This window comes from Saimiri boliviensis, chromosome 17 (genome assembly GCF_048565385.1).
Source record: "Saimiri boliviensis isolate mSaiBol1 chromosome 17, mSaiBol1.pri, whole genome shotgun sequence".
Classification (NCBI taxonomy): Eukaryota; Metazoa; Chordata; class Mammalia; order Primates; family Cebidae; genus Saimiri; species Saimiri boliviensis.
Window position 1 is genome coordinate 72,214,180 of NC_133465.1, and position 13,916 is coordinate 72,228,095.

Sequence of the window (13,916 nt, forward strand, 5' to 3'; positions counted from 1 at the left end):
AGCCTCCTGAGTAGCTGGGATTACAGGCACGCGCCACCATGCCCAGCTAATTTTTTGTATTTTTAGTAGAGACGGGGTTTCACCATGTTGACCAGGATGGTCTCGATCTCTCGACCTCGTGATCCACCCGCCTCGGCCTCCCAAAGTGCTGGGATTACAGGCTTGAGCCACTGCGCCCGGCTATTTTTTTTGAGAAAGAGTCTCACTCTGTCACCCAGGCTGGAGTGCAGTGGTGTGATCATGGCTCACTGCAACCTCTGCTTCCCGGGCTCAAGCTACCCTCCAGCCGCAGCCTCCCCAGTAGCTGGGACTGCAGGCATGTGCCCCTACATGTGGCTAATTTTTTTATCTGTAGTCAAGATGGGGTTTTGCCATGTTGCCCAGGTTGGTCCCAAACTCCTGACCTCAAGCAGTTCACCCTCTTTGGCCTCTCAGTGTGCAGGGATTACAGGTGTGAGCCACCATGCCCAGCCCCTATTTTTACTTTTAGTTTTGAGTGCCAAGAAGTCTTACAAGTAGGTAGCTAGGAATGGCAGAAATTTTGCTTTAGCAATGCTGGTGTTTCAACTTTTTCCAAGCTTGCACCCGACCTCTGTGCTCCGTCACTGAGCAGCTTCAGCGGGGCGGCCTCAGTCCCGTGAAAGTGGCACGTTGACAGCCATCTGAATTAAGGAGGCATTTCCCAGTCACGGGAGCAGTTCTCATTGCCAGCACCCACTGCGTGGTTTCCAGTGTGTTGGGTGAGAGGTTGCCTCTCCTGAAAAGTGATAGAAAGGACGGTCGTGAGAGGGGCCCGGGGGGATGGAGGCGACCTTTTCTCAAGCAGAGCTGTAGGGACTGCGGCTCTGGAAGCCAAGCCTACGCTCCTAAAGCGCTCTGAAGCCTGAGGACCCTGTGAATGGCCTTTGAGTAGCCCCGGTGTGCTTGCACATGCCTGTCCTTGGCCACTGATTTACACCAGTATGCACACTCGCATGCTCACACATGCACAGATGTAGAAGTGCACACCCCCACATGTGTACACATGCACACTGACACGTGCACACCCATACAATCGAGTGTGCAAACACCCACAGATAGGCATATATGCATGCCCACACAAATTGAATGTGCACGCACATACCCACAGATAAGTCCCCCCGCACACTTGCAGATAGCATGTGCACACCCACAAACGTGCACACCCAGATCTGCACATCCACATGATAGATTACGCACACGTGTGCCTGAAGATGTGCATGTGCGCATATCCACACAATTGAATGGACAGACGCACCCGCAGATGTGCACATGCGTGCACCCACGTGATCTCATGCACGCACACGCGCCTGCAGATACACCTTTTTCACAGGCTAATTGCTGCCTTCGCGGTCAACTCTTTTTCGTGGAGTATTACGGCAAAACATTCTAAAGGGTAACAGATTTATGTTTATCTTCATTTTATGTGTCCTTCTGGTTCATATGAGTTTATTCAAAAATTAGCAACATACACATCATTTGGGGCATGGAAAATGAGGCAGAGTAAGCCAGAACATTCACTGTAACATTATAAGCAAGTAGAATAAATTGATAATACCGTCACCAGTAATACGCTTTCCCTAGTGGAAATAAATTATTTGTATAAATAGCCTTGTGATATTTGTGTTATTTAGTTATAACAAATCACATTTTTTTAATATACGGCACTTTCATGCTAGCACTGAAAATGTTTTTTCTGACCCTTTTTTCAGTAATTGTCATTTACTTCAAACATGCAGCTAGAGCTAATAGAAAAACAGTTAAAACCATTTGTTCTAATGCTAAGATATTTATAAGGAAACATTTATAAAAGATCTTCTATAAGATGGATTACACTTCAAAGTACTTATCGGTCTTATTCAGATGTTTTTACAACCCAAAGTAGAAGCACCTTTTAATGTTCATACTTAAATATTTATTAAAACTGAACTGAATTGAGGGTATTTTTGTTTTTTTTTTTTTTGTTTTTTTTTTGTTTTGTTTTTGAGAAGAAAGAGGAAGCTGCATTTGTAAAAATGTGGAAGTGCCAGTTCAGATGTGGTGCTATGCGCTGCCGTGGAAGGCTTGGTGTGGCCCTGGCTCTGAGCACGTGTGTGAGCCCGGCGTTAGGACACCCGGGCCCTCCTCCGCAGCGTGAACACTCTCGCCGTGTCCTGCAGCTTTGCCTTCTTAGCTCCTTGCTGGGATTTTCCAGCATCTCTTTGACTTGTCCTCTTTTGTCCTTTGGGTCTGAGGTCACACTGGGCCTCTTGGCTTTCCATGGAGCTGAGTGTGGGTGCGTCTTGCTGGCAGGCAGGCTCTGGGGCCTCAGTGTCCCCGTCGTCCACCCGGACGTTCCCAGGGCTGTAGGCTGCCAGCTGGCACAGGGCCACGGCCGCTGTCTGCTTCTGCTCCTCGCTGCTGTCCACTGTGCATGTGGCTGTGGCCTCCTCGCTGGGGCCTGTGAGTGGGGCTTCGTCACTGTCGAGGCTTTCTGGCCTGGTCTCAGGGCGGTCAGGCCCATCTTCGGAACCTTCTGTTCCAGTCTTTTGTGGAGCAGCAGCAGCAGCTGGTTCTGTGGCTCGTGGTCGTCTGGGGAAGGGCGGCCTCGGGGCCTGGGCATTACAGGGGTCCTTCACTGAGAGATTGAGAGGAAGGTCCTGCAGCTCGGAGAAGCTGGTGGGTTCTGCCTGGGGGCTGCCTTGGTACATGAGTTTGTGGGTGGCTGCTGGCTTCATCTCTGGTTTCTTGGAGAGGTTGAGGGGGCCCATCCTGGAGCTGTCCTCTGGACTGGAAGGCGTGGCCTCCAAGACGAGAGAGGTGCTTCCTGTCTGAGCAGGAGGCTCTCCATTCACGGCATTGAGGCTAGAAGAAGCCAAGAGAAAGCTTAGTAGGAGCTTGCTTAGAAAAGCAACCTGTGTGAAGCGGTTTGAGCAAGTGTAAACCTGGCTCATGGAACCCAACCAGAAACATTCCCCTGGAAGTTTTAAGCATGACAGTCTCTTACCTTATAGGAGACTCCGCTCTGGTCTCAGGAGCCTCAGCATGTAGGCAGCCCGTGCTTTTCTTGACAGGCTTGAAGGCTGTGAGGCTTTGCTCTGGCTGGCAGAGTCGTCCCAGCACAGCGGAGGCTGCCTTGTTGGAGAGGTCGTACAGGCCTTCGCAGGTCTGGCTTGTCTGCGTGAAGTTGGTGGGGCTTGGCCTCCCTGGGGAGCCTGTGGCTGCGCTCCCTGCACGGGGGCTCATTTTGGACCCTTCTGTGTCCCCCTGCCCAGCCTTGGAGGAATCTTTCACCTCAGGAATTGGACTTTCAAACTCGATGTGTTTTCTGTTGGGGTCTGAGGAGTTTAGCTTGAAAGGACTCGAGGCTGGATAGACCAGGGTGGCTTCTTCAAGCAGGTGAGAGCTATGATCTCGGGCAAGGCCAGTGACGGGCGGGAGCCTGAGAGCATAGGAGGAAAACGCGGACTCTGGCCTGTAAAATCCGTAAGGAAGTGGCAGATTAGAGTGATACTGCTGGAAGAACCTGTAATGATCATATGTTGGTGGAGATGGAGTGAGGTGCTTGGGGACTGACCCCGGGTGAGGCAGGAAGTGTCTCGGGTCCTGGGCTCCGTAGACCGACAGCAGAGGTGCCTCACACTCGGGCGAGCTCCCAGCCAGCAGGTAAGGTGAGTAGATGGTGGCCAGCCCGTGCTCTGTGTAAAAGTGGGGTGGGTACTCTGGGATCGTAGGGTGCATGTAAGGAGAAATGGCCCCAAGCCCCTTTGCAGATGAGATTTTATGTGGAAACTCTGGCGGGAGGAAAGGTGAGCCAGCTTTCCAGGGGTAGCCAGGAGCGTGGAAGGCAGACTTGGTGTGGAAGGGGGTGGCCTTGGCCACGGGGTTGGGTACAGCCAGGGTCTCGGACGCCTCGGCATTGTCTGGCCCTTTGAGTCTGTGCTCCCCGACTGGAACAAATGCAGAAGGCCGAGCTGCGCCTTCCAGAGCAGGCTGGGCGCCGAGGATGGCTTCCGGAGCTGGGCTTCCACACGCCGATTCCCGGTGGAGGGCTGGCTTCTGTCCTGGGCACCTGTGGGTCCCCCGGGCCTGCAGCTCCAGGTTTTCCTTGATGTCTTCCCTGGCAGAGCTGTGCTGAAGCTTCAGGTTGAAGGCGGAGAGTTCGTTTGCGACAGACTTGGAAGAGGCTGGCTTTGCTGTGGCATCGGGCTGGTTGGTTTGCTTAGGGTCTAGCGAGTTAGATTTAGGGCACTTGGGAACTCGATCCTGCTCTGATACTAAAGTAATGGAGTTTTTACAGAGACCATACTTCATGTGATTGAAAAGATGTGACTTCTCGTTGCAAGTGAAGGGACACTGGAAGCATTTATACTTGAAGGGCTTTCCTGGAGGCCGTGGGATGTAATGTGGCTTTTTTGGTTTCCGCTCTTTGAGGAGACTCATTTTCCTCCTTATGCCTCAGACTCTGATGGTCTCAGTGGCGTGGTCACTGCTAACGCCTTGTGGACTCCGTGGTTTTTGAAGAGGCACCTTCCGCTCTCCTTTCTTTTCCGAGCACGTCTATCGGAAGCCAGCTCTGTGTGCCGAGGGCCTAGCAAGAGCCTCCGTCATCTAGGAGCTGCAACAAAGAACAGTCTTGGTGTCAGGGTGGCGGGGGAGGGGTCGGCAAGAAGCCCTGAAGCAGAGATCCCTCCAAAGAGCTGAGACCGCCTTCTCCTGAGGGGAGCGGCTGCCGGTCACAGAAGCAGCCCTGCCCTTGGTAACCCGGCTGCCAACTCCCCACCATGTTTTCTGTTTTCTGAGCCTGACCTGAAAGAGTTGCCTTGGGGCTTAGAGGTGGAGTGTGGTGTGTGTGTGTCTGTTCTGAGAATGCCTGTAAGTCTTTGAATTTTGGGAACTCTTATCCTGTGACCTGGACCTTTACTTGAGGGCACCCTGTGGGGACTGAGGATGCTGAGCCCCCTTCCAGGGTCTGGAGAGCATCCTTTCCCAGTGCTGCCCGACTCTGCTCCAGGGGTCACACGCTTGAAACACTGGCAATGTGATCGGCCATACTGTCATGTTAAATGCAAAGGGGCTTGGGGCCGTTTCCCCTTGACGTGCACCCCGTAGCCTCAGAGTGCTCCCTCAGTTTTGCACAGGGCGTGGGCCGGACACCATCTGCCTGCCGGCCGGGAGCTCGCCCAAGGGCAGCACGCGGGGAGCTCGCCTAAGTGCCCTGCCGTCGGTCTGCGGAGCCCGAGCCCAGGGGCGCTCCTTGCCTCTCTCGGGGCCGATCCCTCGGCACTTAAGCTGTTCTGCCCTCTCAGCCATGCTGTTGGTGTATTCTACGTGTGGTTGTTTAAAAACGAAGAACGTTCAAACACAGGACTCCACCCTACTGCTTCTAAAGTCGGCTTTGTCATTAAGCACCATTTAGGCCTCATGTGAATATAAATGCTATATTTATGCTGACTTAAATGGTTGAAATACTGTTGGGGTGAATTTATACATCCTGTGTGTGACACCAGCATTGTGGGATGTGCTTTCACGGTCACCGCGTTCCTGCTGGCCAGGAGGCGTGGCCAGCAGCCCCTGCCCATCCAGTTGCACCTCCAAATGGCAGAACCAAAGCTTTGCCGTACTTGTGCCTGAGAGGAGACTAGAGTGAACAGTGTCTGCTTTAGAGTTGGTTGGTCATGGGAGGAAGTTGTCCTGCCCTTTAACCTTTAGGGAGTGGGTCCAGCCCTCTGGCCATACCCGCTCAGGTCCTGGGACTGTGGGTCCCAGGGACTCAGGACCAGGGCTGTGTCTGTGATGTCAGGGCTGGCCTGCCCTTCCGGATTCTTCCAGAGGGTCTTCGTGTCTCCCTTCCCCCACCAGGTTTCCTTCAGAGGCTTCGCTGCACACCGCTAGGGCCCTCACTCGGCCTCCTAAGCCAAGGTCGAGAACAAAGGCTTCGAGAGTCTGGGGCTCTCCATGCGGCGGAAGGGCCTGGAGCCACCCAAGCAGCAGATGTGTCTGGGAGACAGCATGGGGGCATGGGGTGGAGGTACAGTGGGTCAGGGCTGAGCACTTTTAATTTCTATTACAAATGTAAAAAGGTCTTTAGTATCTAAATATTTTCAAACAGCTTAAAGTTAAATGACCCAAATGCCTATCAATGATAGACTGGATAAAGAAAATGTGGTGCATATACACCATGGAATATTGTGCAGCCATTAAAAAGAATGAGATCATGTCCTTTCCAGGAATGAAGCTGGAAGCCACTGTCCTCAGCAAACCAACGCAGGGACAGAAAACCAAACACGCATGTAGTCACTCATAAGTGGGAGCTGAACAGTGAGGACACGTGGACACAGGGGAGGGAGCATCACACACGGGGCCTGTCTGGGGGTGGGAGAGCAGAAGGATAAACAGCTAATGCATGTAGTCTTCTTTTTTTTTTTTTTTTTTTTTTTTTTGAGACGGAGTTTCGCTCTCGTTACCCAGGCTGGAGTGCAATGGCGTGATCTCGGCTCACCGCAACCTCCGCCTCCTGGGTCAGGCAATTCTCCTGCCTCAGGCTCCTGAGTAGCTGGGATTACAGGCGCGCACCACCACGCCCAGCTAATTTTTTGTATTTTTAGTAGAGACGGGGTTTCACCATGTTGACCAGGATGGTCTCGATCTTTCGACCTCGTGATCCACCCGCCTCGGCCTCCCAAAGTGCTGGGATTACAGGCTTGAGCCACCGCGCCCGGCCTGCATGTAGTCTTAAAACCTAGATGACGGGTTGATAGGTGCCGCAGAACACCGTGGCACATGGGTGCCTATGTAATAGACCTACACGTTGTGCACTTGTGTTCTGGAACTTAAAGTATAATTAAAATGATGCATAGAAATAAAGTTAAATGAAGGGCTAGGTGTGGGGGCTCATGCCTGATACCCCACACATTGGGAGGCCGAGTTGGGAGGATCCCTTGAGCCCAGGAGGTTGAGGCTGCAGCGAGCAGTGATCATGCCACTGCTCTCCAGCCTGGGTGCAGTGAGACCCTGCTTCAGAAAACAGCTAGATGGAAATGATTTAGTAAACGGTTTCAATTGCAGGTTCGTTGTAAGGAATGGGCAGATGTGCCCAGTCTTGAGTCTGTGAGGTTTTGTATATAGACATCAGGGTGGTTAAAAGTCAAATGAAAAGCCACCCCTTGAATAGAGCCGTGTGTGTGTGTGTGTGTGTGTGTGTGTGTGTGTGTGTGTTTGCGTTTGCGTGCATGTGCACACATGCACCCAGGAGTCAGCCATCCCTGAAGCAAGGGACCCCCTTCCTCCTCCCTGCACCCCTGTGTCCTTCCTCCCACATGCCAGGGCAGGATTGGAGGCTGGGCTTCCATATGGCCACCCTGATCTCTAGGGAAGTGCTCTCATTTTATTCTCAGCAAACTGGTTTCTCTACTCATTTATTCACATTTCTTGAAAACACACAGAACCACCCTTCCCCCTACAAATTGCCTCCATTAACATACTTTTAAGTTCTTTTTAAGACATTGATTTACTAAGAAGGGGCTCTGCTGACCTGCTGCCTTTGCTGTGATGAGAGTTTCTATGTAGCAGGGACAGTGCGGCAGGGGTTTCTCGATGAGGACTTGATGTTTGTTACCCCATAACCAAACCAGGGAGGGTGTCGGGTGACACCTTGCGGCTCAGACCCCTGCTCAGCGCTCTCTCCCATGGGCTGCCAGAGAGGCTACCAGGCCCCAGGTGAAAGCCAAGAAAATTAAACCCATCATGACAGCTTTCTCTTTCTCATTTCCCCTGTCAGAAGAAAGAACATGAAACAGTTCTTCTCATGGGCTCAGTCCCTACCTTGTGGGTCAGACTTGCCCCGGGTGAAAAGCAGCTTCCCTGTCTCCCTTCAGGAAGCAGAGAAGCCGGTGCCTGGTTCCAGCCAAGCACTGGGTCTGGCAGATCAGTGGGGCCTGTGCGGGCACGTCTCGCTGAGCTCCCTGGTTCTGAAGGCGTGAGAACCTCTGCAAGTCAGGTTCCCATGATTGTATAGGATATGTTATGGCAGGGATCTGAAAACTGATGATTTCATCACTAGCTGGAAGCATCATGATCAAAACGATGACAGTTGCAAAACGTTCATGAAGTGAGAGCTGCGTCCTCGCGATACTGGGGTACGGCCATAGAAACACCACCTCTAGCGCCTGAAACAAGCGCGCAGAGGAGCAGGTGATCCCCTCAGGATTTAAGAAAACGAGGACTTTAGTTTCCAAAGCAGTGTTATTTCACGTTCAGGCAAAAGAAAAAAAAAAACCCAAGAAAAACCCCCGTGTTGGTTAGATTTTCTCAAAATCTTTACAGGAGGAAGGTTACCTGTAAGTTATGCTGTTGCCCCAAACGGTAATTAGGAAAATAATTGCTTTTAAATTAATATGTACTTTTTTTTTAGTCAGATGTGATTATCTGAAGTTTTGAACGATTTGCCCTTTCGTTCTTTGATCAGTTAGTTGATGTATGCAGACGTGGCGTGGTGGGGAGGAAGCCTCTGGTGGGCGAGAGCGTTTCAGAGTTTCATGGCTCGAAGGGAATGTGTGTAAAGCAGAGTCTCGGCGGTAGTTTTAGTAACCTTGGATAAACTGACCTCTCAGGCTTGCACGATTAGCTTATTAAAGCAGGGAGTACAGCTGTTTCAGAGGTAAGCCGGGCGGAGTTCACCTGATCCATAAAACTGCAATAGTGTCAGGGAGATAAGTGAGGTAAAATTGTTGCTTTTGTAAGCTTTCAAATGATGATGATGTCAGCCTGGGAGTTCTGTGTTCTGCTTCAGTGAGGCTTGTAAGGATGAAGAAACCAAACCCCACAACCAGGACCTCAGGTGGTCACATCTGTCTGTGGGCACAAAGTTTGACTTAGTCTCTGTCCGGTCAGTTTCTCCAGCCCGACGTGGTGCTCTGGCAGCTGCTGGTGTTTAATATTCCCGGAAGGGTATAGTGTTGCCCAAACAGCATAACCCAGAACTTGAGCTATGTATAGTCATTTGTATTTGCATTTAGAGGTACGGTTTTTCTCTAAAGGTGATAGAGAAGCTCTGGACATCTTCCTCTCCTCGGGGAGGTATGTTTCTATTTTAGTTAATTAATAAAAGCAGAGTCTCGTTCATTATTTGGCTTTCATTTGAGAACTGCAGTGCTAGTGTGGTTTACAGCTAAGACCTCAGTGTGGTCCTGAAGGAGGGGCTCATCCTTGTCTTATTTCCCACGCTATTGGTAGGAAGCATTAGCAGGGGTGGACATTCCATTCCACAGAGCTTCCAGATCTGGATCAAAGGTGGCTGTTACTGAAATACTCATGCACAGAGTCTTCCCTGCCTGCTGCTGGCTAATGTGTGCTCGCTTCCAGCACACCTCCTCTGAGCCCGGCCTGGCGCAAAACCTTCTTTCTCCAAATTATTTCAGACCAGGCAGCCAGTGTAGACAGTGTCTACCCTAAAGGCCATAAGAAAAGTGGGGTGCAGTGGCTTAAAACATGCTCAGGATCCAGCTGAGCTTTCACCAAGATTTTCTTGCTACATTTACAGATGCCACTCTGCCTTTCTAAGCATTTTAAATGTCGTGGGGAAGTGCGCTGAGCCGAGGGTTTACTTCTCTTCCTGCTCGGCGTGCACTGGGCTGGGTGTTGGGGTGTAGCTGCCCACACAGACACTCCTTTGAAGACTGAGTGGTTTCGGTTGGCCACCGGGTTGTGTCTGTCTTGTTTTTAAAGCACTGTCTCTCCAAAGCTTCCTAAGTGTGGACAGTCAGTGCAGTTGCTAGTTTTAGGGTAATAGTGAGTGGTTTGTGTGCTTAACAAGTTTTCTAAGGAGTTTGAACTTTGAAAAATAGATATGAGAAAGAGTTCTTAAAAAAAAAAAAAAAAAAAACTTTGATAGGACACAGTGGAGGTAATTATAGTTTAACTCGCTAGGACGTTTCTGTGGCCGGCTGGGTAACTATGCTTGTCATGTGTCCTAACCCGTGCCCCGAGACTGTGCTGTAATGCTCCTTCTGCTGGTGTCCAGCTGTCTGGCAAGGAGCCTCCTCGGCTGGGGTGTTGTGAAGGGCATGCTGTAATTACAATATTGTGATGTGGCGTTGTTGCATAACTCAAGGACACGCCATTGTCGCCTACACACTGGGATGTCGCAAGAACGAGATTTGTGAGTTTTACTCTAATTGAGCTTTTCCAGCAATTGGCCACCACTCCCTCCCTGCCTTTCGGATCTTTAACATGAAGGATAGACCTCAGGACAACCGTGACCTGGGGAAAAGACAGTCTAATTTGGAAGGATGGATCCAGAAAAACAAGCAGGGGCTCTTGTTCTAGTTTCGGCAGGAGATCCCAAGTCACAGACCTGAGCTTGTAAACGAACACACACCACTTCACAGCCGCTGCCTCGGGTCAGAAACGCTGGAAGGCCTTTGCTAATGCGCAGTGAAAATTCGGGTAGCAAATGTGGACGGATTATGCTTGGTCAAGAATTGTTCTCCTCCAAATCAGATTTATGAGAAGTTTCGTAGAAGGAAACAGCCCTTTGTGTGTCTGTGTTTGTATGTACATAAGAACCTTCACAACCAAACACAAACTTCACCCCTTCTGTTTGGTTTTGTTTTTGTAAACTTATGTCCAGTTTTAAAATTTATGTAAACTAAAGTCCTTATTTTAAACTTTAAAAGTTTTAAAAGTTAAACTGGACGTAAAATTTGGCCCTATCTAATGTACATACACCACACATACAACCCTAATTCAACTCTGTCTAATGTACATACACCTTACACATATAACCCCAAATTCAGCCCTAATGTACATACACCACACACATATAACCCTAAATTCACCTTAGTGTACACCACACACATGGAACCCTAAATTCAGCCCTGTCTAATGTACATACACCACACACAGAACCCTAAATTCAGCCCAATGTACATACACCACAGACATATATAACCCTAAATTTACCCTAATGTAAAACACCACACATCTAGAACCTTAAATTCCCCTTAATGTACATATACCACACACATATAACCCTAAATTCACCTTAGTGTACACCACACACATGGAACCCTAAATTCAACCCTGTCTAATGTACATACACCACACACACAGAACCCTAAATTCAGCCCTAATGTACATACACCACACACATATATAACCCTAAATTTACACTAATGTAAAACACCACACATCTAGAACCTTAAATTCCCCTTAATGTACTTATACCACACAGATAGAACCCTAAATTCACCTTAACATACATACACCACACACAAAGAACCCTAAATTCACCTTAATGTACATACACCACACACATAGAACCTTAAATTCCCCCTAATTTACATACATCACACACATAGAACCCTAAATTCACCCTAGTGTACATATACCACACACATAGAACCCTGAATTCAGCTCTGTCTAATGTACATACACCACACACATACATCTCTTTAGATTCAGCTCTGGGTAATGTACATACACTACAAACACATATATATGACCCTTATCTCTTGGTGGCATTTATTGTAGTTTGTTTTTGAGGTTAGGAACAGTTAAGCAATAATATCAATTGGTGTTGGTTTAACTTTTGTGAATTTTAGGGCAGAACAAGGAGTTGATTTCTGGATAAGCTTGTTCATGTTCTTAGAATAAAGTGTCGGCCTCATTATAAGTTTTGTAACCGTGGTCTGCATCCCAGCTGTGCACCTGCTGGATCCTGAGTAATCCTCAGAGCCCAGAGCAAGGCAGAACAGACACGGGCAAACGCTGCGCTCAGCTAGGTATTTTAGATATGCCTGAGAAGAGTTTTAAAAGAAAACTTGACTTTGAAAAGAAATAGTAAGTACTTACCAGAGGTGGGCAGTGCTGGGATGTGGCTGGGTCTGGGTGCTGGTGGCTGGAGGTGCTCAGGAAGCAGTACTTGTTCTCACGCTTGCTCGGTGAAACTGGAGCCGGCTGTTCCAGTGGGAGGGATTTAAGTGTAGGAGTTGAGCCCTCAGGGCATAGAGATGCACCTGATATTCCTCCTGCCCGCAGCTACGATTCATGTGTTTGCACCCACCGAGCTGCTGCGGGCAGCCTCCCCAGCCCTGGATCCTGCGAGCAAGTGTCTCGAAGGGTCTGCCGCTGTCTGTGACTGCGGCTTCGGTGCTGCCTGGGTGGCCACAGGTAGGGGGGCTTTACATGTGTCCACAGTGAGAGTATAGATGACTCTACTCATCACACCCAATGAATATTTGGTGTTACGAGAAAGACGTGTGAGACTTTTCTTTAGAACTCGAGCATGTGTATGCAGCAGGTACCGCATTCATGGTGTCCTTGCCATGAAGGGTCCAGTGAGGCCTGTCGGGTCTGTGTGCCTTCCACCCTCTACCCCGCTCCTGAGAGCCTCTGTCCCTGGTCCTCCTCGGGAGCTGAGCCGGCAGGGAGGCAGCTTACCCCAGCGCCTGGCTGCAGGGACCTGCCGGAGCTTGCCCGTCCCCAGGCACCGCAAGGGCTGCGGCAAGGGCCGTGGCGCAGGGTGTGCGCGTGCAGGGGAGGGGGCCGGCTGTGGACTCCCACAAACCACCCCCAACTTTAAATTACAGAGGTGCTTAATTTTGGGGCCAGCTTTTTTTTGGGGAGGCCAGCTTTTATTTCTACTTCCCAACCCCCCAAAGTGCTTGCTTGCTTATTTAATCCAAGGCCGTCACCCCGGCTTTAGTGAAGATGGGAATGTGGTGTCAGTTTGGGGACTGGGGAAGCAGATGGGGTGAGCTGGTGGCTGGCCTGTGGTGGAGCCTGAGGCTGCGGGGCAGAGGCTGCAGGGCTGTGGCGTAGGGACAAGCTGGCCAGGACAGACGTGCTGTTTTAAATTTTTTTCCTTAAGACTTAAGATTTTACATGGCTTTGCTTTGACTTTCATATTTAATTGCTTTTTGTTTTTTTGAGACAGGGTCTCTGTCACCCAAGCTGGAGAGCAGTGGCGAGATCATAGTTCACTGTAGCCTCAGCCTTCTGGACTCAAGCGATCCTCCTGCCTCAGCCTCCCCAGTAGCTGGGACTACAGGCACAGTCATTGCGCCTGACAAATTTTGTGTAGAGACAGGGTTTTGCCATGTTTCCCAGGATCGTTTGATCCACTAAGATGTTTTTTTTGGTGACTTTTATCCAAATGAGACATCCACATACTTTATGAAGAGTTATGTAAGTCTCATCGCAAGAAACAGCAGGTCCCTGTCCCTCTTACTATATTGCTGGATGGCTTAAAATGAGCACCATTTTATTCTGTCTCAGGATATTTGTCAGGAGTTTGGGCAGGGCTTGGCTGAGTGCTGCGTCTGTTCATGCACGCCAACGGGGCTGGCCTGGTGGGAGAAAGTGGCCAGGGGACTGGTCTGGAGGGTTTAGGACAGCTTCATTCACCTGCCTCGTGTCCTGGAGGGGGCAGCTGGAAGCCTGAGATCATCCTCCACTTAGCATTTCAGAGGTGGTCAGCTGTGTGGTGGCTCAGGATGTCAGAGAGCAAGGTGGAAGGTTCCAGTCCTCCAGAAGGCTGGGCTGCAGATTGTCAGGGTCCCTTCTGGTCCCTTCTGTCACCTTTCTAATTTTGGTTTCCGTGAGCTCTGTTTTGTTTTGAGTGTTCCTTTTATAGCATCCCATTCTCATGTGGTAGTTACAGTAGCTTTTCTTATCTGAGGATTTTAGTGATAGCTTTCTTTTAGTGGGGGGTGGAGGAATAGGGGTGTGTGTTCTCCCTGTGTTTGTTTGTTTTTTGAGACCCGGGGTCCCAGGTTGGACTCAAACTCCTGTCCTCAGGCGCTCCTCCTGCCTCCCGGATGGCCACGACTGCGGGAGCGCAGCACCATGCCTGGTGCCCTCCCTGCGAGCTTTTTAGGGACCTGTCCCATGGATGAGGGAGAGGCAGAGGCAGCCCC

At 50.1% G+C, this 13,916-nt stretch overlaps 2 protein-coding genes across 3 annotated transcripts in view; one reads left to right on the plus strand and one right to left on the minus strand.

Annotated features, from left to right (window-relative positions):
* The window catches only part of TBCD (tubulin folding cofactor D), a 205,699-nt gene that overhangs the window by 68,811 nt on the left and 122,972 nt on the right, over nucleotides 1–13,916 (plus strand). The gene's annotated exons all lie outside the window — the stretch shown is intronic.
* ZNF750 (zinc finger protein 750) lies at nucleotides 868–12,094 on the minus strand. The gene is made up of 3 exons (XM_003931617.4): nucleotides 11,851–12,094; nucleotides 3,005–4,615; nucleotides 868–2,862 (listed from the first exon to the last, which is right to left on the minus strand). Exons 2-3 carry the CDS (start codon nucleotides 4,438–4,440, stop codon nucleotides 2,124–2,126), a joined length of 2,175 nt encoding a protein of 724 aa, XP_003931666.1. The 5' UTR covers nucleotides 4,441–4,615; nucleotides 11,851–12,094; the 3' UTR covers nucleotides 868–2,123.